The following is a 26,024-nucleotide window of genomic DNA, read 5'->3' as shown; positions in this document are numbered from 1 at the left end:
TGTGCAGTAAAACCGTTTAATGCACAGGTAGTTCCAAGTCAGTTTAATCGCCGTTCTATATTAATGCGCTGCTTTAATTGATCCACGCAAAAGCACAGAGAGAGAGAGATCGCATTGTGCTGCGCACATACATAAACTTCTTGTCAGCGTTTGCCTGCGATCCTTATTAAAATAGCCTAAATACTAGATCGCTACATTATATTCCTCAGCAACGGGGTGGTAAAGCTGCTGTTGTTGAATGAATTGTTGTTTGTAGAGAGAGACGCACAGCATGCAGGCAGGTAACGTTACGCACACATACAAACTGTCATCTCTCTTGCCTTCACACTCTCTCTTGGTCGATCGACAATCTACTGAAACAAATGCTATTTCATTCAAATAAATCTGTTTTTACCGGACTATCTCTGCAGCGGGCAGAATGCTAGAGCTGCGTGTCATAACTGACGAAAATAACCGTCTTTTTTATCCATTCAGTCAAATTTTGCGCTGCAAATATCAATCCTAGTTTTAATTTGTCTATAACCATGGAATAAGCGGGATAATCAACGGCTTGCCGTGCGTTAAAGGATTTAAAATGCACTTCGCGGAGGCAACCGCCTCCACGTTATTAGCCTCCACGTCGTGCATTTAAAATCCTTTAACGCACGGCAAACCGTTGATTATCCCTTACTAAATGTATCATATTAGCCTGGCTAACGCCAAACCACGTCATGAATCGTGGTCTGGGAACCACATGTTAATTTTCTCGTATTTGAGGCGTGGTTTACGAATGCTCAGAGCAGTTAATTGGGCGATACGAATGTCTATCAAATGCGCCTGTGCGTAGCTCATAGCCAATCGTTTCAACCAGATGACGTATGTAAAACGAACGCCAAAAGCAGCTCTTTTTTTCAAAATAAACTTGTGTTCTTAACTACTTAGAGCACTATCTAAGGCTGCATCAAAACTTAGCGTCTGCTGCCATTCTGGATCCATAATTATAAACAAACGGTGAGTCGCATAGAAGGCATCGTCTTGCTGCTCCCTCCCCGTTCTGTGATTGGTTCCCTATCTGAGGTGAAAATTAGGTCCGTGAATAAAATCGCGCTGCACGCAAGACAGTATGACAGTATGGGGAAACCCATAGATGTACCCATCTTGCATGAAAATTGCAGGCTGATTGGGAGTTGCTTGCAGGGAAGAAAACTGTGTGTTGCTGATAGTGAATCTGATGAACATTTGCATCCACTCTGCAGAAAACCATGACACTTCCTACTCGTCCTTAGAGGTTTGATCACTGCAGAGTGCACTTTCAGTTTGACTTTTCTTAAACATGGCAAGACAGATCCTTAACCTTTTCAATGCTAAACTGGCAAGCAATTACAGCTGCAGTGTTGAACCGATTCCCCATTGAGAGTCTCTGCAATACCCTGTCCTCTCATGCATTTGTCTTATGTGGACAATCAACATTTTTGGGGGGATTTGAATGAATTATTGATTACCACCAACTTGGAAGGATCTGTAAGTGTTCTCTATTTTTGAGCAGAGTTCGTTCTCAGAGTTTTTTATACTGTGCTTTAGAATACAATTAATTCATAAAATATGCTTAAAATTGCCCTTCAACTTAGGACTAAGCAGTGATTTTTGAATTTAGGAAATTAGAGGTTGTTCTCTAATTTTGATCTACTCTGTATATTTTAATGCTTTTGCGTTCATGCACAGAAGTTACCTTGCAAAAATGTTACACTGAGAAACTTTGCTTTCTCTCGCTAAACATCTTCATTCCCCAGAAAACAAACAAACAAACAGACAAAAACCCCCACAAAAGTTTAGTTTTGTAGTTTTTAGTTTGTGGTGTCCAACTACTCTTACCTAGTTCAGATGTCATACCTCATCTGAAACCTGAAAAACACACACAAACAATTATATTATTCAATGTTCCATATTCAGATAATTTCATCATAAAAAAATCAACCACAAAAAAAGTTAATTAGTTTTAATGTTGACAGTTATGTCAAATGTGTCAGGGCTCTGCCCTGGCAGCTTTGTCTGTGCTGTCTTTGTTTAATGTTTCTTTGTTTATCTTGTGTCTTAACACATGGCTTTGTCTTTGTTTGTGTCTACCATGTGTTCCTGTGGTCCCACCTCCTTGTTTCCCTTGGTCACGCCCTCTTGTTTAGCCCTTGTCTTGTCCTCGTTTCTTCTAATTGTGCTCACCTGGCCCTCATTACCTTTCTCCCTTTATATTGTGCTGTTTCTCCTTCAGTGTTGGCGGGTTCGTCTTGTGTCATAGAGACAGTGCTCACTTGCTGCTCTATATTCCAGTCCTGCCTTGTAGTTTGGTGTATCCTTGCTGCAGTTTTGTTGCTTTTGTTCTTAATTTATACCTTTTAGCTTTCTTGCTAATATTTACATAAAATATTATTTTTAGTAGTTCTTTTGTCTTGTTTCTAGTCTTGTTTTATTTGGATTTAATACTTTTACCTTTTTAGTTTAAATTCAGATATTCATTTTTACCTTTTTGTTTTGCTTTTATTTTCTTTAGTTTTTTTTTACATATTACATGTTTCTCCCTGTGTTGTGCTGATTAGTGTCGTGTGGTCTTGAATGTTGTATGTTTGTGCTGTGTGTTCCCTCCAGTCCTGACCTCCCAGCCTGAGACTCCCTGCCTGTTGGTTCTCCTGGGCAGCTTGCCAACCAAGCCTGGTGCTGAGATTCTAACTCTGATTCTGGCCTGCTTTGCATCCCGTCACTCTGACTGCTAGCTCTGGCATTTTCTGCTCTGGCGTTCCCCTCAGTCTTCTGCCTGGTTTGGCCATATGTATGGTACTGTTCTCCAGATTGTCCATCTCTGGAGGCACAATTCTCTTTTCGCTGGATTGGAGCTCAAGATTGTTCACCACTGTGCACCCCTGAACCTGTGTTAATAAATATTTGTCTGTCTTATTCACTCTACATTTGGGTCCCTTCTTGCTAACCCTGACAAAATGTTTCAAATAGGAGTTTTGTTATGGAAGTAAGATCTCATTTATTTACTCCATAGAGAATTTTTATTCCACATTTAAGCCTACTATACACCTCTAGAACAAAGAATGCTAAAACAAATGGTTGCAAGAGTGGTAGTACTGCTGGTTGAAGTTGTTTGTGATGGTATAGTTGTCCCTGGTCCTAACAGTTATGCTTTATTTTGCATAATTACTGATGTGCGTAACCAGTTACCTTATAGATAGCGAAGCCAATGGTGTTCAGGTCTCGTCCAAACCGCTTGCCTTTACGACAGTCTTTCTGCATCAGACCCACTAGGATCGTGCAGCCGTCCTCTCCATCATGAGGATCATCATCTTCTTCCTCCAACTTGATCACAAACTGAGGATTGGAGCAGAATGTATCTGAAGAAGAGGAACCAAAGCTCAGGCATTGGATCAAAAAACAGCTGTTTACTAAATTTTGTTTTAAGTGCATTTTGATTTTATTTACCTTTGTTTCTAATGCAGCCCCCTGCGGTGGATCCCACCCTCCAGTCGCCTTCAAACTGGCTGTAGTTCCAGTGGCTCACAGTGTTGCTTGAAAGGGCATCTGGAGTCAGATTACAGATCTCCAACATCGAGAACTTCTGTATGAAGTCCGAATACGCCATCCTGATAAAACAAGGAAGATTTGTCAGTATTTGTCAATTTTATTACGTTGTTGAGAGTTACAAACACAAGTTCTCTTACCAGAACTCTCCATCTTCAGCCGAATAAAACAATTTAGCTCTCTCCTCTGGTTGGATGCTGTTCCACTCTTCGGAACTGAAAAAAGCATTGGAAATATTTAATAGAACTCTCAGGACTAATGTTGAAGTAAGAGCTGTTTCGGGAAACTCACTTGTCACTCCAAGGGCCTGTCCACTCCACCCGACCCCATGGGTTCCTCATACGCACCAGTTGAACCGGATGGCCGTAAGAATGAACCTGTAGGTACAATGAGGTGACTGTCATTAGAGCTTACATTTTTTTCCTGCCAATTTTTTATTTCCGTGTCAGTGTCGGTATCTGACCTCCTCTGCGCCTGTGATGGAGTAGGCATGACCCTTCACCAGCTTTAGATGTTTCTCTGATTCTGTCTCCTGTGAACTGGACTTCTAGACATTTTAATGATAAAAACATTAGAAGATCAGGATTGAACCTAAATTTCCCACAGGATAGCAAAATAATTGTTTATTGTTTATTATTTTATTAAATATTTGTAACGCAGTGCAGGGAAGGAGGATCCAGGGGAAAACACGGGGAGGCAGGAGTACAAAAAGAACACTGTTTTATTAAATAAATAAAAGAACATAAATCCAGGGGCATAAACAAATAAACAGAAATCCAGGAGCAAACCCAAGCACGAAGAAACCTTAACATTCGACAAGAGGAGTGAGGAACAAAGGACTATAAATACATAGACAAAGGGGAGTGCCAACTAAACAAGATAACAAGGGGAAGTACAAATATGGGCAAGGAAGGAACCAAATAAACTAAACCAAAGGGGGAGACAATGGAACAAACCAAATCAAAGGGAACACAGGAGGAAAACACACTGGGAAAACACAACAAAACAGATCACAAACCTGACAATATTACTTTTTAATAAATGTCTATCCAATAAATAAAACAGTCTGATATATTAAAACAAGATTCTATTCTTTCAGGAAGAATGCATTAAATTGATCAAAAATTACTGAAAAGACATGAAATTTAATGAGAAATTTAGATATACGGAATGAGATATCTTCACCAAACTCAGAAAACTCATGTAAGAGCTCAATCTGAGGTCACAGGAAAAAAAATCATGGAACTTGGCCACTTGGCGTTGCAATTAGAGGGGAGAAAGAAAAGCATAAAATGGCTATATTGTCTGCGCCAATAGCCTTGTGGGCAGTGCGGCGACATATTGTACAGTTGCGCCCTCTCTCTCCCACTCACTTCCTGCCATATCTCCACTGTCCTGTCAAAAAAAAATTGAAAAACACCAAAAAAAAAAAAAAAAAAGGCTTTAATTGTGCAACTATTTGTTCTTTGAACTTTGGTCTTGGTCCAAAGTGTCTATAAGGACAGTTGTCTCAAAAAGTATGGCTCCCATTGGCCAGTAAAGTTTGAGCATCTGTTAAACAAAAACTCAGTGGGTCTGTTTGACTCATGACTCCAAAGGTCTGAGAGAAATTTGAAATTGGCCACTGCGTGGTTTTTCGCACATACCTGCAATATTCAGATCATGACATAGAACATACACTTCCCATGCTCCATCTTACTCATAACACACACTGCTGTAGCCAATCACGCACAGTATAAATTAGGGATGCTCATAGAAGAATTTTAACCGATTATTACTATCAGTTAAACGGTTTAAGGTTTTTTTTATATAGTTTTTTTTTTTACGTTTGCAGCATGGTGAAAGAAAAAATAATGCTATATGTAAGTTATCTGTTTACTCACAGGTGCGTGTGGACACGTGCAGTGTGGCTGTACAGGCATTTTTCGTTGAGCAAACACCTGCTTCACCTTCACTTAGTTAACTGATGTATATGCAACACAATGGCAAGTGGCGATATTGGTTTATCAGAGAGTGCATCCGTGAGTGAATGTATTCAAATTCTGAATGGATTATAGTCTAGAAAGTGCGCAATAGGCGCTCCCGTTACAATCACTGGAAAGCTGTCACTCATTCTGTTCATCGCAATCCCACAAAGTTAATAAAAAGTAATAAAATAACCTTTACACTGCACAATTAATCTCTTATTTAAATCATGTCAACACTTTCTTTGTTTTAATGAGAGAGTTCGCGAACGTGTAGAATTCAGAAGAACTGAAACCGGCACTTTGTGTGGTGAGTGGATTGTAATTTAGCCGCCTCCGATTGGCCACAGCATGAGCGATCATCAAATGTCTGCGATTGGCTATTGCTGAACGCTGTAAAAACACGCGTCTCCACACCATATGACAGTGGATGAGAACTCCCGGACCGCAAATTGAAAGTTTTTTTGTAATGGCGTTTTTTTTGTCGCGGATCTAACAGTTAACAGACAGCGTTCCAGTCTATCCGTACAGCATGTCGACATGTTAAAAACTACACTGAGGTATAGGCTGGCCCTATATATGTTTATGTCCGACAGAGGAAACAAGACCGGTACCATTCTTCAAAACGCATAGAAGGATTCAGTGTGTTTTTGTTTTGTCTTAATTAGATAGTTATTAAATTTACATATATTTAGTGTAGGCCTATTTTATTTTATTCTTTTTTATATATTTTATATGTTTTCTCTGTTCTCAGAAAGGCAGCTGATGCGTGATAATTTGAGTATATGTGAATGCAGTTTTTGTTGTTGCTCTGTATGCTGCTTATTGCACGTTGAAATAAAACATTTGCTTGTATTTTTATGCATCACATATACTCGTGCATTCTATTTTTAAACTAATTTATTATTCTAATTTTATCAGTTAACGGTTAATGTTCGAATAACGAGCAGCGGTTGTCGGTCAGGAAAATTAACCGAAATGAGCATCCCTAGTATAAATATTAGACCATTATGATCATTAATGGCTGAGTATTGTATTGCTTATAGCACTCATTTGTTTTATCAACTCTACGGCCATTTCCTAGTTTCCTGATTCAAGTCAACTCTTGTTCCCTAGTCTAGTCTTTCGTGTTTTGATTCCCTGCCTGGTTTCTCTCGTCTTGTCTGCATCGCTGCCTGCCCTGGATCTCTCGCCTATTTTGGATTTACCCTTCGTCTTGCCGTTTCAGACTTGTGCCTCGTTTGGACTACTGACTGTCTGTTTGGATTGCCTGTTTGCCTTGGCCCTCTGGATTACACTTGCCAATTGATCGACCCTTGCCTGTCCCTGGATAACTCTTGAGTCTTGGCCTCTGTGTACCTGTTTGCCTGTGTTTGACCCTGCCTGTTTTGACTATGTTTATTAATAAAGTAACGAAATTGTTGATTTAGGTGGTTACAAGCTTGCTAAATAATGTCTTTTTCATATGTGCCCCCGGACCACAAAATCAGTCTTAAGTCGCTGGGGTATATTTGTAGCAATAGCCACAAATACATTGTGTGGGTCAAAATTATTGATTTTTCTTTTATGTCAAAAATCATTAGGAAATTAAGTAAAGATCATGTTCAATGAATTTTTTTTTTTAATTCCTACTATAAACCTATCAAAATGTAATTTTTGATTAGTAATATGCATTGTTAAGAACTTAATTTGGACAACTTTAAAGGTGATTTTCTCAGTATTTTGATTTTTTTGCATCCTCAGATTCCAGATATTCAAATAGATGTATCTCGGCCAAATATTGTCCTATCCTAACAAATCATGCATCAATAGAAAGCTTATTTATTGAGCTTCCATATGATGTATATATCTCAGTTTTGTAAACTTTAACCTTATGACTGGTTTTGTGGTCCAGGGTCACATATGTGCTTAAATGCCTTAAAGGTGCCATAGAATGCATTGAGAGAATATTTTAAACTGTTCTCTGATGTCTACATAGAAGGTATATGGCATAGGAAAGGGCAAAAAATCTCCAGAAACGGTTTTACCATTTACAACCCTAGGATTTGACCCTAGAATGAAATGGTCTGTTTTTGCCTTATTTGGAAGCTTCATGAATATTAATGAGCTCTGCTCTGATTGGCTGTTTCACAGAGCTGCTCATCTCAATAGCTGGCACACTGCTAAAAATATATTTTTAATTAGGAACTCTAGCCGCTTTTAATATGTGGTTTGTTGAATTGGTTTGCTCTGTGTATAGTTACAATGCAGAGGGAGTGCTTCTTACCACACAAGTTCAGCTGCTTCTCAGTGATACTCGAGATCTGTAAATCATTCGCCATCATCAACGCAGTTATTTCTCCATCATTCACCATCATCTGCGCAGACATCTCTCTGTTTATGTGGTGAGTGATATCTTTTGTACTGCAATGTATCTGGCTAGCGCTAGCATTAAGCTAACTGTGTCCCTTCTGTGGCTTGCCTTGTTTTACTGGTGGGCTGACTTTACCGATGATTGGGCGATGCAAATGTTGGAGGCGTAACAAGTAACGATCCTGGGGATGTTGCGTAACAGTCGGTGTTATGTTGGAATTTACCTATTTTTCGGTGGTCTTTTGCAAACACTATAGATTTATATAAGAAGAAGGAAATGGTGGTGTTTGAGACTCATGGTATGTCATGTCCATGTACTGAACTGTTATTATTCAACTCTGCCACGGTAAACACAGTTTTCCATTCTATGGCACCTTTAAAACGTTTGAACCCTGGTAATCGCTGCTTGCAGCTAAATTTAAAAATCAAACACGTTAATAACATAGGCTGTCTGATATTCAAAATGGTAAGCAAGCAGCAATTTACTGGTATTACTGTGTTAAAGGGGTTATAGTCTATTTGCCTTGCGGTGTTTGTCTCAATAGCAACCCTTTGTTAATCCCCTTGACAACTAATTGGAGAAATAAATTATGGGAAAGAAAGCCAAGCAAAGTGTAATGGGACTCACAAAAATGCAGCAGCCCATTAATGATCCCAGCATCAGTGCCTTCTGCATGAGCTTAAACAGGTGTGGAGGAGCTTTGTTCAGCTTATAGCTCTCAGTGATGCCTCCAGTGAAATCCTCAAACCCCTCAGTGGTATTGCCTTCCTTCAGACTTTCATATGAGCCATTTACCCTTGAAAATACAGGAGAAATCAGCACCGCTGGTTGGTATGTCTGAGCATTTGGCACAGTGTTTACCAAACATTTCAGATGACTCAGTACTTTTTGTTCAGCATAACATTTGAGGTAAGTAGTAGCAGAATTTGTGAATAAACACACACTTACTTTGCATAGGCCTTTTCCAACAGGGCGCTCCAGAATTCAGAGCGCTCAGCTGAATGAACAAACAGTAGCTTCCCATTTTTGGTAGGCAGCCTGTCATCAATGACCACATCCACCCATTCACCAAACTGCCAGAACTGAAGAACAACACCAAACAGTCTAACAGTGTCGCTTTAATTTATTATTGGAATAATAAAGTTAGAAATACTCTGATGAGGTCCAAAAGTCTGAGACCACTATTGAACATAATCCTTTTTGAATATTATTAACTCACAATTTGAATACATTTTTAATTTTAATTATTTATATTATTTATGTTTTTTCACATTCTAAAAAATAGATTTTTTAATCCCAGATCTTCAAAGTGGTCTCAGACTTTTCGATCCCACTGTGTGTTCTGACCTGAAAGTGAAAAATGCCAGCATAGTTCTCTTTAAAACTCTGTCCATGTGGAACTACACGTTCCAGAAACTGATTATCCAGAGTCAAAGATGCAATAGATGCCACCAACCAACAGTCAGCTGCAAATGTATCAAATGTCATGAGATACTTCTGTTAAGCTGATTATTTCATGCACACTGACGTCTAGTGCATTTATGACAGTTACAGATAACACCCAAACAACACCTTTCTGATAAAAAAGGTCTTTTTTCTCACCTAAAGCTCCTTGGCAGATGTCTGTCCGTTTAGCGCCGTCCACAATGAACTCAGGGTTTGAGCAGAGCTCCTTTAAAAATGGACAATGTGAGAAAAATTAGAGGTGGTAGTATATGCTATGTAATGGTATCACTGCATAACAATAGGTTTTGTTTTGTCTTCGCAAACAATGAAATGTAAAAATCTATCAACGTGTTAGGAAGTGTCAACACAAGATCATCCTCACACCTAAAGAGACCCTTACAAAAATTAACCATGGTTTTACTACAAATAAAACCAAAGAGCCATGGTTACTATAGTTAAACCACGATAACAACAAATTAACCATGTTTTTGCTACTACACAGTTTAACCTTGGTTCCCTGAGGTAAGGAAACAAGCACTGCATTGTATGCTATGGAGGAAACTCCTGTTTACTCTCAATACTGAAGCCTGTTTTTTTCATGTTCTGAAGCCTGATTTGTTCACAGCCTGGTTTGTTAACATCTTTCACTGGGTTTCGACAGGCTACACAACACTCGTTCCCTTATCTCAGTGAACCAAGGTTATGTAAGTAACCGGAGCATTCCCTTTCGATCTCTCCCATTGCGCTGTACGCCATAGGGAACACATCCAACAGCACTGTGCTATAAGCAAGTGCACAACAAAGTCGCTCTGTGAGCCCATCCCTGGAAAACCCATCATGAAGGTTCCTAAGAAGCCAATTTATGAGATCCAAGCCACTAGGCCACTACCTAAAGGGCAGAGACATCCAGGTTAGAAAATCTGGCAAAGTTAGACAGCGAAGACCAGCTGGCATCTGCACAGGTATCACCAATAGAAACTCAGCTGGACCAAGCCCAGGAGGAGGCCATTCCTTTGATGGAATGGGCCCTTACTATGATAGGACACTGCAAGTCCATTGAGGCATAAGCCTGGGCTAGTGAAGTATCCAGCGAGATAGTCTCTGCTTTGTGATTGTTAGTGGCCTCCAAAGCATATAGTCATGTCTTAGGTTGAGGATGACTCTACAGTAGTCAGGCCCAAACTTAATGCATAAAGCACTGACTGACTGTGCTTGTAAGTCACCCACTCACTTGACTGACAATAATGCCAGAAAGAGAGGCGGTCTTAAGTGACAGGGGCAATAAGTCGGCCAACTGGAGCTGTTCAAAGGAAGGCCCTTGTACATAAGAGAATGAGCATTGCATTTACAGTATGGGGGAAACTCCTGTTTACTCTGAATTCTGTAGCCTGATTTGTTCACGTTCGTGTAGCTACATAAACATATGGTGCTTCAACCTGCCGTAATAGGTGGAGGCAACTGCTAAATAAGGCTCCATTCTGAGCTCCATTTTGTCAGAATCTTTCAACTGATAGTGACGGTCATCAACATGCGCGCAGCCTTATAGCACAGCAGGCTACGCAACACTCGTTCCCTTATCTCAGGGAACCAAGGTTATGTTAGTAACTGGAGCATTCCATTTTAAATGTTCTCTCCCGTTGCGCTGTACACTATAGAGAATAGTCGTGATGTATTGTCAAGTATGGTGACTCGAAATTGGTCCTCTGCATTTAACCCATCCAAGTGCACACACACAGCAGTGAGAAGAGAACACACACACACACACACACACACACACACACACACACACACACACACACACACACTGTGAACACACACTCGCAGCAGTGGGCTGCCTTATTGTGGCGCCCGGGGAGCAGTTGGGGGTTAGGTGCCTTGCTCATGGGTCTCACCTCAGTCTCACCTACCGGACCTGAGATTCGAACTCGCGACCCTTGGGTTACAAGTCCGACTCTCTAACCGTTATATGTATCAGTAGTGATAATGAATGTATCAATAGTGCCGTGCTAATAAGCAAGTACAGAACGAAGCCGCTCTATGAGCCCATTCCTGGAAAACCCATAATGAGGGTTCCTAAAAAGCCTAAGTCAACTATGAGACCTATGCCACTAGAATGGGGTCCACATAACAAGACCTTCTCCACTCATGGAGGGGATTAGGTAAACTAAGCAGACAAAATCCATTCCTGAAGGGCAGGGACATCCAGATTATAAAAGTTAGACCGCAAAGACCAGCCGGCAGCCACACAGGTATTACCAATAGACACTCCAAGCCCAGAAGGAGGCCATTCCTCTGATAGAATTGGCCCTTACTCCGATAGGACACTGCAAGTCAATTACGGCATAAGCCTGGGCAATAGTGAAGTATCCAGAGAGATAGTCTCTGATTTGTGACTGTCAGCCCTTTAGAGTGGCCTCTGAAGCAACCAAAAAGCTGCTCTAAATGCCGGAAGTGGCTAGAGCACTCTATTTAAACTCTTAACAGCCTGAATCGGGCAGAGTAAATTCAGATCCTGCTCATCATCTGAATTAAAAAGAGCTAGAAGGGTGATAACTAGAAAGGAGAGCAGAGCATTTTAGGTACATAGTTGTTTCTTGGTTTGAGGATGGCTCTACAGTAGTTAGGCCCAAAGTTAATGCATAAAGCACTAACTGACAGTGGTTGTAAGTCACCCACTCAGTTGACCGACAATAATGCCAGAAAGAGAGGCAGTCTTAAGCGACAAGGGCAATAAGTCTGCCAACCGGAGCTGCTCAAATGAAGGCCCTTATTATGAGACCCAAGCCACCAGAATGGGGTCCACATAACCTAGACCTTCTCCACTCACAGAGGGGATTAGCCAAACTAAGTGGACAAAAAGCAATTCCTGAAGGGCAGGGACATCTGGATTACAAAAGTTAGATGGCGGAGACCAGCTCGAACCAGAAGGGTGATAACTAGAAAGGAGAGTAGAGCACCTTGGGCACATAGCTGTGTCTTGGTTTGAGGACAACTCTACAGTCGTTAGGCCCAAACTTAAGCAACAGAGCACTTGCATTTGAGGGTGTAGAAGCATCTTGTAGATGGTGCCATATAGCCTCCAAAATGGTGTTAGTCACTCTCACAGGGAGCTGTAAAGATTCCCGTTGTGGGGGCAAATATGAAGGCTACACAGCTTCGGCTGGGAATGCCAAATCATGCCTCTAACTTGAGAGAGGAAGTCTGTCCTCAATGGTATCAGTCATGGAAAAGGAGGGTGAACTGAGACCACCTTGATGGTGATTTATAAAGGCCACCACCATCATGTTGTCCAAGTGGACCAGGCCTAACTCCTGGCCTAAACTCAATTGGAACTACCTGTGCATTAAGTAAGGTATAATTGATAACGGGCCATTGATTTATTAGAAAATAGTGCACCTCGGCTTCGTGTTGTGGTCGCATCACTACTTCGGGTGTGCATTATTTTCTAATAATTCAACTGACCAGAGTCAGTTATTCCCCTTATACTATAATTACCACACCTCAATTTTTTTTCAGATGTTTTATTTGCAACATTCATCAGGATTTTGTCCTTAAAACCACTTGTGAGTAGGATTGATTTATTAAATGTCTCATCCAACATCTCCGTTGTCATTTTAGACCATAGGTTTGAGCCATTGATAGCAGACTAATGCAGTTAATAATGAAGTTATTAGACGGATAAAGAAAGAGATTAGGCGTGAGTCAGTTTGTCTCTCAGCAGTGTTTGGCAACAGCGTTTTTAATAAAAGCGAAAGTTCATCATAAGTTAAAGTTCTTCATCATCTTTAAGAATAGCATCGATATTAGTGTGAAATGACATGTGGCTTTTAAGCTGGCAAACCATTTTACTGAAATAGGCTCTGGAGGGCTGGGCGTCTCCAGCGGAGATTCTGGAAGAGCAGGCTCTGAGCGAGCGGTCACTTGAGGGCGCTCTGGTGGCGCGGTCAATAGATGGCGCTCTGGCGGCGTGGCCACTGGGGGGTGCTCAGGAGGCACGGACACTGGAGGGCTGGGCGGAATCAGCGGAGACTCTGGGAGGCTGGGCGGAACCAGCGGAGACTCAGGTGCGGCTTCCATATTGTCTGGGGTTTTGGGAGAGATCGCCATCTTGTTCAGTGACTCAGGAGAGACTGCCATCTTGTCCCGGGGCTTGGGAGAGACAGCCATCTCGGCCGGGGGCTCGGGAGAGACCACCATCTCGGCTGGGGGTTCAGGCTTGGCGGCCATCTAGATCGTGGACTCATGCTTGACGGCCATCTAGATCATGGACTCAGGCTTGACGGCCATCTTGATCGTGGTCTCACGATCTCACGTCTTTTTTTTTTTCTTTTTTTTCTTTTTTACCCGGCCTGTCAGAAACACATATAACACATGGCAATGTGTAGCTATGCTATCATCATTCACAGCCTTTTTTTAAATAATGCAGTTATTTAATTAATTGATTAAATTTACCAGCTTCATTAATTTGGGAAACGGGCAAAGCAGTACTAAGAGGTAAAATCATATCATTCTCTGTGCATAAAACGAAAGTAGAAAAACAAGAAGAAATCAGATTAGAAAATAAAATAAAAGAACTGGAAATTTTACATGCAAAAAACCCAACTGAAGAAATATATAATGAACTAAGAAAACAAAAATTCCGGCAAAATGAAATCATTAATAAAAGAACTCAATTTCTAATTCATAGACTCCGTCAAGAAACCTTCCATCATAGCAACAAATCCAGTAAATATTTGGCCAACCAAATCAAAAGAAATAGAGAAAAAACAACAATTGCAACTATTAAAGACTCAGCAGGGAAGCCTACCAACTCTCCACAAGAAATAAATACAATATTTCGAAACTTCTATGCTAAACTTTATTCATCTGATAATAACACAAGACAAGAGGATATTAATTCATTTCTTAATAATATTGAACTCCCCAAACTTAACACAGAACAAATCAGTGCACTGGACAAACCAATCATAGAAAAAGAACTTCATATCGCCCTAAATCAAATGCCGAACAATAAAGCACCAAGACCCGATGGCTTCCCAGCTGAGTTTTATAAACACTTCTGGTCCATTTTATCCCCATTATTCATCAGAGCAATAACCGAAATTAAAGAGAACTCAAGATTACCAGTACACATAAACACAGCAACTATTTCACTCATCCCCAAACCTAATAAAGATCCAACCCTTCCGTCAAATTACCGTCCTATATCACTTATCAACGTAGATATCAAAATACTCAGCAAAGCTCTGGCACATAGAATTGAAAAAATTATCCCATTTATAATCCACCCAGATCAGACAGGTTTCATCAAAGGTAGGCATGCATCCAATAACACACGCAGACTATATGATTTAATCCATTATTCATCACTACAGCAGAAAGACACCCTCATAGTCACTTTAGATGCAGAAAAAGCTTTCGACAGAGTCAACTGGAACTTTCTTTTCACCACACTACAAAAATTTGGCTTTGGGGAGTCGTTTATTAACTGGATTAAGATTTTATACACAACACCTTCAGCCACAGTCAACACCAATGGACTAACATCACAAAGCTTCACACTGCACAGGGGGACTAGGCAGGGATGTCCACTCTCTCCATCTTTATTTACCATCTTCATTGAACCCTTAGCAGCAGCCATCCGCCAGAATCCACTCATCAAAGGAATTCACACGCCCCAAACCCAACATAAGATTAGTTTATATGCCGATGATATCTTACTCTTTTTACAAAATCCTCAGTCATCTCTACAAGAAATAACTAAAACCATTGATTCATACTCTAAAATTTCTGATTATGCAATAAACTGGAATAAATCTTTAAACCGTCCACTACATCAATCTAAATGGGATGCGGCAGCCCAGGTATCACCCATTCCTCTATGCACAGGTCACATCACTTACTTAGGCGTTAGGGTTTCCTCCAGGCTGTCAGAGCTGACTGGACTCAATTTCACTCCTTTATTAAAAACAGTAGAAGATGACCTCAATCGCTGGCACAATTTACCGCTCTCCATCCAGGGAAGAATAGCAATAATCAAAATGACAGTACTCCCTAAAATAAACTACCTATTTTCAATGATCCCAACACAGCCTACTCTGAATTGGTTCAAATCTCTAGACTCCATCATCAACCGATTCTACTGGAAAAATAAACCACCAAGGATAAAATTAAGCACTTTACAAAAACCCAAATCTTTAGGAGGCTTAGAAGCACCACATTTTTACCATTACTCGCTAGCAAACCAACTCCAATACATATATAAATGGACTCACCCCACTCAGGCAGACACCGTTTGGCTAGATATAGAACAATCACTTTGCAAAAACATACACATATCAGACATTCCATTTCTTAGTCAGTCCATTAAACATCACTCATGCTTCAAAGCCTTGACAATAGCTTCAGCTCTGACGGCCTGGTGGAAATATTATCAAATCACAAACTCCAATCTGGCTCCATCTAACTTCACCCCACTCTGGAATAACCCTGACTTCACAAGTAACAAAAAAATACTAAATTTTCATAAATGGGCAGATAAGGGTATCACACATCTTAATCACATTTTTCAGTCAAACAAACTGGTTCCATTTTCCTACCTAGTCCAGAAGTACGGTATTGGGAGCAATCAATTCTTGACTTATTTGCAACTCAAATCAGCTGTCTTATCTAAAATCAATAACAGAACCATCAATCTTCACCTTCCTTCCGCAGTAGCAGATTTAGTTAATATATCGTCCCCCAAGAAATTACTTTCTAAATTATACAAAATGATAACCAATTCAAATAAAACCTTAAGTTTACCAATAACCAAATGGGAAAAAGACCTTTCTATTGCTCCTGATACCGACTTCTGGACTCAAATTTGTAATAATATTTATTCCATGACTAAAAATGCCAACCTTCAGCTCATACAGTATAAGACCCTTCATAGAACACACTACACTGGGGAAAGGCTGTTTAAAATGGGATTCACATCAGAAACTTGCGTGCACTGCTCACAAAATAGTCCGGACACATATATCCACGCCACATGGCACTGCCCACCCATTAAACAATTCTGGGAAGATGTCACTAAATCCCTATCCCACCTCCTGGGCTGTCACATCCCATTATCCCCTTCACTCTGTCTACTGGGCGATCTATCAACACTTAATCAGGAAATAACAAACAAAAGGATACTCCTCATAGCTCTAGCCATTGCCAAGAAAACTATCTTCTTGAACTGGAAATCCCGAAACACCATTCATATAACACACTGGAAAAATTTGCTTACAGAATACATCTCCCTAGAATATTTTTCATCTCCATATACATCAGAATCGCAACATCCAACATCAGACCTCAGTCAACTCTTACAAATCTGACACACTTATCTTTAAGTATTCACAAAATATTATTCATATTTACATAAGGTATTAGTAACATGAGTGTTTTCATTATTATTATTATTATTATTATTATTATTAATATTAATATTATTATTATTATTGTTGTTGTTGTTGTTTTCATTTATTGTATCACTATATCAGAGAAACATTGAAAAGTAATAAATTGATGGGATGATGTTTTGTATGGACGGTACCAGTTTACTGAAGATTACATCATTAAATATACATAATTAAAAATTTATAAATATAAATAAATTAAAACTGCACCCAACAAATACTACTCATGTTTTTAATGCACCACATATTGATTTTAATGCACCGCACTCTTCTTTTAATGCACCACTTGAGTTCAAACTTACATACATCATATGATGTCTACAATGTTGCCTTGAATGGAGAGGAGGAAGGAAGAAAAAAACAAAAAAAAACAAAACATGCACACTGACACAGAAGCTAGGATAGGTGTGGTATGTGTTGGGTATGGTTCATTAGTATATTTCCCTGCATACATATATTTAGATAACTACTATTGTGATTATATCATTATTATTATCATCATTATTATTATTATTATTATTATTATTATTATTAATAGTAATAGTACTGGTGCCTTCATCACAAAACATCGTCACAAAATATCATTGTTACAACTCAAACTTTACTATTGTTATTAATACTACTACTATTATTATTATTATTATTATTATTTTATTATTATTATAATTATTGATATTACTGTTACCATCATCACAACATCATACTGTAATCACCATCCTTGGGATTATTGTTATTATTATTATTATTATTATTATTACTGTTATTATTGATATTACTGTTACTGTCATCACAAAATATTAACCGTATCATCACTACTTTTGGTGTTATTGTTGTTACTCCGATTTATGGCCATTTCTATTATTTTTGAACATGCTAATACTACCTATACTGCTACTACTACTTATACATTATCATTATTCAGATTGTTTTGTTCTCATTTTTCATTTATTATCATTGTTGTTGTTTTTTTGTTGTTAGTATAGTTTTTTGTTTGTTTTTGTTTTGTTTTGTTGGTATTGTCTCTGTTGTTGTTGTATTTGTTTCTGCATTTACCATGTATGTTTTTGCACTCCAAAAAAAAAAAAAAAAAAAAAATTAATTGATTACATTTTATATACCTTTTTATTTAACCATACTATGACAGACAAGACCAGGGGACAGAAAAAAACAGAAGAAACAGAGAAGAAGAGAGAGAGAGAAAAAAATAATATAAGAATAATAAAAAAATAAAAAAATAAATAATAATAATAATAATGATAATAATAATGATTTGGGGAAAAGTCACCAGAGGGGGAGAGAGAGAGAAAGAAACAGTCCCAGGAGAACCACTGCAGTGACAACCACGGCCCCCACCCAGAAAAGGGCAGAGGAGAGCCCGGAGGGAGGTCATCCGGCAGCCACAATGGAGATGCCCCAGGGGGCCTCGGCGGCAAGCCGCAGGCTCCGCCAGCAGCCGGCCACACCAGGGCAGACCGGCCCTGGGTCCTGAGATCTAAGGGCCCCCCAACCCCCAGCCGGGGACCAGCAAAGCCAGGAGGGCCAGGCCCCGCCAAGCGACCGCCGAGAGTGGGCCAGCACTCACCCAAACATCCCGCCCTGGGGCTAGAGACCACCCATGCACCGGCGGCCGGGGGCAGCCTCCACCGGCAGGGCATGGTGGAGGGGCAGGGGGCCCCGAGATGAGCGAGGCAGAGTCTAAGGCCCAACCTGACACATGGACAAAGACAAACAGGCACACATATATACAAGCATACGTTCCCACCCTCAGGCACACAAACAAATATTCACACACTCACCCCTCATGTAGACACACAAAAATGGACACAGTACCCACACTCACACTTTCCATTTGTACTATATACTCCTGGATCCAGGCACCACTACCCCCAGAGGGGCAATCAGCGCCAGACCCCAGAGCTGAACCCCCTTCACTCCATCGTGGAGCCCGGAAGACCACCCCAGTCCCCACAGCAGCAGAGAAGACCACCAGCACAGACCCCCACCGGATGGCCAGCTCATCCTCACAGCCCCCTGGCCCCGGACAGAGAACAGGGGTGTGTAAAGACCCCTAGGGATTCAGGCTTGACGGCCATCTTGGCCGGGAACTCAGGAACGGAGGCCATCTTCGCTGAGAACTCAGGAACGGCAGCCATCTTGGCCAGGGATTCAGGCTTGATGGCCATCTTGGCCGGGAACTCAGGAACGGAGGCCATCTTGCGTACAGACTCTGGCATGGCAGCCATCTTGTGAGCAGACGCTGACGTGGCAGCCATCTTGTGAGCAGACTTTGATGAGGCGGCCATCTTGTGAGCAGACTTTGATGAGGCGGCCATCTTGTGAGCAGACGCTGGCGTGGTGGCTGGTGGGCTTGAACGCGGAGAGGAAGCCTGAGGTACTGGGCTGAGGACCATCGTGGGGCTTAGGAGGACTTGGGGACACGTGGGAGGCAAGGAGGGAGTCAGATCGCTGGAGTGATATGCAGAGGACCCTGGCTGTTGGTGAGATGGGGTGACTGCATGTTTCCAGATACGAGGAGGATTACCATCCTCCACCATGACTTGGAACCGGGAACTACATAAGTCGAGAACAAAATTTACAAAATCTGCTACGGGATGGTAGCAATCACTTGGAGTAATCAATTGGAACAAACTATCATCTTTGAGTCCCATCTGGAAACATGGGTTAACAATTTTGTCGATCCATCTCACCAGATGGTAAACACTCAAGAACTCCTCCATATATTCCTCCAGCGAATGCTCACCTTGCTGCAAGTTAAACAGGAGGTCCTCAGCCCAGGTCATCTTCTGTTTTTGGGTCCGTCAATCTGTCACAACGTGTGCTGGTGGTGATGTGGTGGAGATCCAGGGAGACGCCGGGAAACGCAATACAAACAAAAAACACTTTATTAAGAAAAACAAACATAAATCCAGGAGCAGACGGAAAACACGAAGTAGCTTCATCGATGGACAATCAAACTGAGAAAACAAATGACTTAGGAGTGGCAGGGGGTGTGGCATATAAACAAGACAGGTGAAACAAATCAAAGCTAATAGGAACAAACCAATAATCACAGAACTACAGGGGGAGACAAAAGGAGAAACCAACTGAAGTCCATATGAGGGTGGAAAACATTAGGAAACACTGACACTGAGAAGCACTAACAAAACATTTGTGTGCATGTGTGTGTTCATGTGTGTGTGAGTGTGTAAGTCAGTATGTATATGCATTTTTAAGGGAGAGAAAGCAGAAGAAAAATAGTAGCTTACAAAACGTAAAAAATAATTTGTGGCAAAACATGGAAACATGTCCACAGCAGGTTGGATTGGGAGGTGAGTAAATTCTGATTAACTTGAACGCAATGCTCAATTAAATCAACAGAAATTGATCAGTGCTATGAAAACACGTTGTAAAATAGAATCACATTGTGAAACTCAAATACGCACTGGAGCCTTTACCAAGTCTGTTCCACCACTATCCTGTTATCACAGTTCTAACTGAGGGTGCTTCTGACTGTGTGAGAACATGGATGTGTGGCGTAAGAGTGTAAGAAACGTGTCAGTTCTCATGCTGAATGCATGAGACTTGGCAGCCCATTGCTTAGTCAGTGTCATTGTGGGTTTTGGTTCTTTTGCTGTTGTAAACAGTTAGGAAATTTGAAATGTAACTGAAATTGTTTGGTGAAGTGATTTGGGCATGTAATGCAGTAAAGACCTACCTGGAACTACTTTAGCTGTGTGTTTCCCTGGAAATAATTGCATACCTTAGAACATTTGTCAAAAGCTTTAATTAACATTACCACTTCATATTTCATTGCCTTTTTGCATTTAGGAAATTGAGTAAACCAAAAGTAATTTAACTCTGTGAAAGAAAGCAAACACACACTGCAGTAGGCTACCTTAGGTCTTTTCCACTGCACTCCTTTAGTCTTGGAGGACTGCGGTCCAAGTGCATCATATCCAAGAGAGTCGGATTCAGCAGGGAAGGTCGGGTCACAGAACAGGGTTCCTTTGGCCAGACACTCCTGCTTCAGGCTCTGGTAGTCTTGTTTCTTGAAGGGAATCGCCTTCTCGTTTGTTCCCACTCCTTCTCCTCTATCCTGCCTCCTAGAAAGAACTTTTGCGATATTAGACATGCTGCCTTGTAGTGGTACTCAAGTTAATCTTCAGCCTGTATTGTTTGTGAGCGTTTGTGTGAGACTGATGCTGGTTTTAAAGTAAGAGCTTCTGTATGGTAAAGCAGTGAGGGGTGGAGCAGGTGTTGCTTTTATACTGGTTTATCATCATGTAACCCTGTGATGCAAAATGAATATACAATTCTTTAAAGCACATTGTACAAGACACAATGATTTATATAAGCAAGTACTATAATAGTACTTTTTATCTAATTATTTTTTCATTATATAGGCACTTCCTTGTGTAATTGGACTGTAACAAGAGTGCTGTAAAGTGTGACTCTATACATTCTTGCACTTGTTCTTTAAGAAACCAGGGCTTTCAGATTCAGTAAATATGTCTCAGGGAGGGTTTAATTTTGGGACAAAAAACAAAAACAGCAACAATAACGCCACCAAAGCATTTACATCTGTCACAATCTATAGCTGGAGTGGCTACAAGTTCCGCTAAAGGGCACACCATCCTATACCTTGCCATTTATAGTCCTTTCTAATTTGGGGCAGCTGTGAACTGGTAACCATGTGGAAGAAAGCAAACACACACACTGCAGTATGCTACCTTAGGTATTTTCCACTGCTTCAGGCTCTGGTAGTCTTGTTTCTTGAAGGGACTCTGTCACAATCTATAGCTGGAGTGGCTACAAATTCCGCTAAAGGGCACACCATCCTATACGCCTTATTCAGCCCGCTGCCATTTTGAATCGAAAACGAGGCTGTGAGGGATAGTAGTCCAGCAGCGCCCACTGTGGCGCATTGTTGCGTACCGGGATGTAGATCGTATAGCCGTAAAATAATAGTTTATTTCACATTTTTCCACAGGACAAAGAGCTCCAGAAAACGTGGATTGTTCGACAGGACATATAACCTAACTTTCAGGTAACAATATTGCATTTTTTTGAGAAAATGACTGTGGAAAGACTGCTAATTTCTAATGGGAGCATGTTTATCTTCCTTTAAACGCTTACACAGAGGTTTTCAAATGATGTTATATAGATTAAAATGCTTAATGGTTTGTGTTAAGAGCCTGCAGCTAGGTCATAAGCGTCTTCCCGACCTTTATTACGATAAACATGACATTTTCCTTGTCTAAAGCAAGACAGAAACAAAAAAATAATGTTCTGAATATCATTTTGCGATTTTAAAAGGGGTTGACATCAAACACTACATGGCAAACTAATAAATAAATGTTATCTTTTGATCGCTTTGCATAAAAATAAACTTTCAACCCACTGTTTTTTGTATGACTTAACATGTTGTCTGAAAGAGGCTTACGATCTAACTGCAGGCTCTTAACACAAACTATTAAACATGTTAATCTTTAAAACATAATTTAAAAAGAATATCTTTTTCATTTACAATCGCAAGGTTTTCTTTTCGTGAGGTCTTAGAGTCCAGGTAAACACAGACGGAGCTGAACCCTCCTCAAGCGTCCTAATTCCAGTCAGTGTTTTTGAAAAACAATCCTGAGTAAAATGTTGAGCACTTTTGTGTTCTTTGTAATCTATACAAAATGGAGATATTTAGTTTAGTTGTTGTAGTAGTACATAACATGTTAGCTCTGCGTAAACATTTAAAGGAAGATAAACATGCTCGCATTATAAATTAGCAATTAGCCAACCGGCTAGTTTCCACAGTCATTTTCTTAAATGCAATATTGTTACCTGAAAGTGAGGTTATATGTCCTGTCGATCAATCCACGTTTTCTGGAGCTCTTTTTCCTGTGGAAAAAAGTGAAATGACCTATTATTTTACGGCTATACGATCTACATCCCGGTACGCAACAATGCGCCACAGTGGCCGCTGCTGGACTGCTATCCCTCACAGCCTCGTTTTCGATTCAAAATGGCAGCGGGCTGAATAAGGCGTATACTTTGCCATTTATAGTCCTTTCTAATTTGGGGCAGCTGTGAACTGGTCATAAGTGCTGATGAGTCAGGGCAAAGGATTATAGGAAATGGAGACCTGAGTGAATCACAAGTGCACCTGTCCGCACGTGTCACCCCGCCCACATGTCTTCTCATTGGTTGTAGGTAAATTAATGACATCGCAACATCCCTCCCACAATTCATCTCACTGTGAAATGGATTGAAGTCGCTGCCACGATAAACAGGAAATTCAGTTGGAAACTATACTTATGAATTATACGTTTTATGTAAACGCTGAATCCTTTGCTGATTTATTCAGCTTTCAGATATGTACAAATCTCAATTAAGATTGTGGTCCAAGGTTACATACATTTACAAGCAAGACATTCAATTCAATTCAATTCAATTCAAGTTTATTTGTATAGCGCTTTTTACAATACAAATTGTTGCAGAGCAGCTGTACAGAAGTTTTAGGCTACTACAATATATTTAGTAGCTTATTAGTGGTGAATACTGTATGTTGAGTCGATGTACATATGATATAAATATTAAAATCAGTAACTGTGTAATCAAACAGATGATGAACACTAATTGCAATGGTTATGTGCTGTAATCGACTTGTAGGAAAATGATGTAGTGCTGTATGTTGTTTCAAGGCTGGCATCATCTGCGGTCCTCTGGGGGGTTGGCATCATCTCTTCTTCTGAATCCGGGCTGAATCTTGTGTAAACCCTAGTTACCACGGGATGGAATCCCGTGGCAGAGACAGAAACAAAGAAATAATTAGCGTAGCTGCTGTTCCAACTTCCGACCAAACAAAAATGATGTGTTTAGCCCAAGCTGAGGAATATTAATGTGCATTTGATCAGATGTAACTGAAATTACAACGTTATGAGATACATTATGTGAATGCTTGGCTAAAGAGATGAGTCTTTAATCTAGATATAAACATAGAGAGTGTGTCTGAACCCCGAACGTTATCAGGAAGGCTATTCCAGAGTTTGGGAGCCAAATGAGAAAAGGCTCTCCCTCCTTTTGTGGACTTTGCTATCCTAGGTACTACCAAAAGTCCAGAGTTTTGCGACCTTAGGGAGCGTGAGGGATTGTAGCGTAGTAGGAGACTAGTTGGGTATGCAGGAGCTAAACAATTTAGGGCCTTATAGGTAAGAAGTAATATTTTGTAAGTGATACGGAACCTAATAGGTAGCCAGTGTAGAGACTGTAAAATTGGGGTAATATGATCATATTTTCTTGATCTGGTAAGGACTCTAGCAGCTGCATTTTGGACTACCTGTAGCTTATTTATTGAAGAAGCAGGACAACCACCTAGTAGTGCATTACAATAGTCCAGTCTAGACGTCATGAATGCATGAACTAACTTTTCTGCATCAGAAACAGGTAACATGTTCCGTAGCTTAGCAATGTTTCTAAGATGAAAGAATGCTGTTTTTGTAACATAGGAAATATGATTTTCAAAAGACAGGTTGCTGTCTAATATAACACCCAAATTTTTGACTGTAGAGGAAATAACAGTACATCCATCTAGTTGCAAGTTGCAGTTTAAGAGATTCTGTGTACTGTTTTTTGGTCCAATAAGTAATATCTCAGTCTTATCTGAATTTAACAGTAGAAAATTATTGGTCATCCAGTCTTTCACATTTTTAACACACTCTGTTAACTTTGCTAAGTTAGAAGTTTCATCTGGTCTTGTTGAAATATATAGTTGAGTGTCATCAGCATAACAATGGAAACTAATCCCATATTTCCTAATAATATTACCGAGGGGTAACATGTAAATTGAAAATAGCAGAGGACCTAGGACAGATCCTTGTGGCACTCCATACTTTACTGGTGATAACTGCGACGACTCCCCGTTTAAATAAACAAAGTGGTAGCGATCGGACAGGTATGATCTGAACCATCCTAAAGCCTGCCCTTGAATACCTGTATAGTTTTGTAATCGATCTATGAGTATTTCATGATCTATAGTGTCGAACGCAGCACTAAGATCAAGTAAAACTAGCAATGAGACGCAGCCTTGATCTGACGCAAGTAGCAAGTCGTTTGTGATTTTTACAAGTGCAGTTTCTGTGCTATGATGGGGCCTGAAACCTGACTGAAATTCTTCAAAGATATTATTATTTTGCAAGAAGGAGCACAATTGAGCAGACACAACTTTTTCTAGAATTTTAGACATAAATGGAAGATTAGAAATGGGTCTGTAATTTGCCAATTCACCAGGGTCTAGCTGTGGTTTCTTAATAAGAGGTTTAATAACCGCTAGTTTGAATGGTTTTGGGACATGACCTAAAGATAACGATGAGTTAACAATATTAAGAAGCGGTACTTCTGCTACAGGTAACAACTCTTTTAGTAATTTAGTGGGTACAGGATCTAAGAGGCATGTTGTTGGTTTAGATGTGGTGATAAGTTTATTTAATTCTTTCTGTTCTATAGTTTTAAAGCACTGGAGTTTTTCTTCCGGTGTAATGACTAATGTTGAAGTATCAGTTGCTGTAGTATCTATATTAGTTATTGTATTTCTAATGTTGTCTATTTTATCAGTAAATAAATTCATAAAGACGTTACTATTAAACTGTGCAGGAATATTCAGGTCAGGAGGTGTTTGGTTATTTGTTAATCTAGCCACTGTGCTAAATAAAAACCTTGGATTGTTTTGGTTTTTTTCTATGAGTTGGTGGATATACTCGGCTTTAGCAGCTTTTAAAGCCCGTCTATAGCTGGACATACTGTTTTTCCATGCAATTTTAAAAACTTCTAAGTTAGTTTTTCTCCATTTACGCTCAAGATTACGAGTTTCTTTTTTGAGAGAATGGGTATTACTGTTGTACCATGGCGCAGTACGTTTTTCTCTAACCTTTTTTAGCTTGATTGGGGCAACAGCTTCTAATGTGTTAGAGAAGATAGTGCCTATGTTACTAGTCATTTTGTCTAGTTCATGTTTATTTATGGGTGCACAGAGCAGTTGAGATAAATCAGGCAGGTTATTTGCGAATCTATCTTTGCTAGCAGGAACAATAGTTCTGCCCAGACGATAGCGCGGAGCTATATAGTTAACATCAGTGATACGCAGCATGCACGATACGAGGAAATGATCGGTAACATCATCGCTTTGAGGTATGATATCTATATCAGTAAGATCAAGTCCGTGCGATATAATTAGATCTAGTGTATGATTAAAACGATGAGTGGGCCCAGTGA

General features: G+C 40.1%; 1 protein-coding gene across 1 annotated transcript in view; it reads right to left on the bottom strand.

Annotated features, from left to right (window-relative positions):
• The window catches only part of LOC141338134 (calpain-2 catalytic subunit-like), a 24,231-nt gene extending 3,333 nt beyond the window's left edge, over positions 1-20,898 (bottom strand). Inside the window, exons 1-11 of the mRNA XM_073843694.1 lie at positions 20,662-20,898; positions 9,475-9,544; positions 9,220-9,338; positions 8,821-8,954; positions 8,500-8,668; positions 4,019-4,102; positions 3,847-3,932; positions 3,696-3,770; positions 3,457-3,617; positions 3,199-3,368; positions 2,702-2,897 (exon numbers count right to left, since the gene is read on the bottom strand). Of these exons, the coding sequence (XP_073699795.1) occupies positions 2,702-2,897; positions 3,199-3,368; positions 3,457-3,617; positions 3,696-3,770; positions 3,847-3,932; positions 4,019-4,102; positions 8,500-8,668; positions 8,821-8,954; positions 9,220-9,338; positions 9,475-9,544; positions 20,662-20,898 (1,501 nt within the window). The remainder of the gene's footprint in view (positions 1-2,701; positions 2,898-3,198; positions 3,369-3,456; positions 3,618-3,695; positions 3,771-3,846; positions 3,933-4,018; positions 4,103-8,499; positions 8,669-8,820; positions 8,955-9,219; positions 9,339-9,474; positions 9,545-20,661) is intronic.
• Positions 20,899-26,024: the final 5,126 nt, after the last annotated feature.

The sequence above is a fragment of the Garra rufa genome, chromosome 7, assembly GCF_049309525.1.
Source record: "Garra rufa chromosome 7, GarRuf1.0, whole genome shotgun sequence".
Classification (NCBI taxonomy): Eukaryota; Metazoa; Chordata; class Actinopteri; order Cypriniformes; family Cyprinidae; genus Garra; species Garra rufa.
The sequence above is the reverse complement of the archived record's forward strand: the minus strand, read 5'-3'. Positions and strand labels throughout refer to the sequence as shown.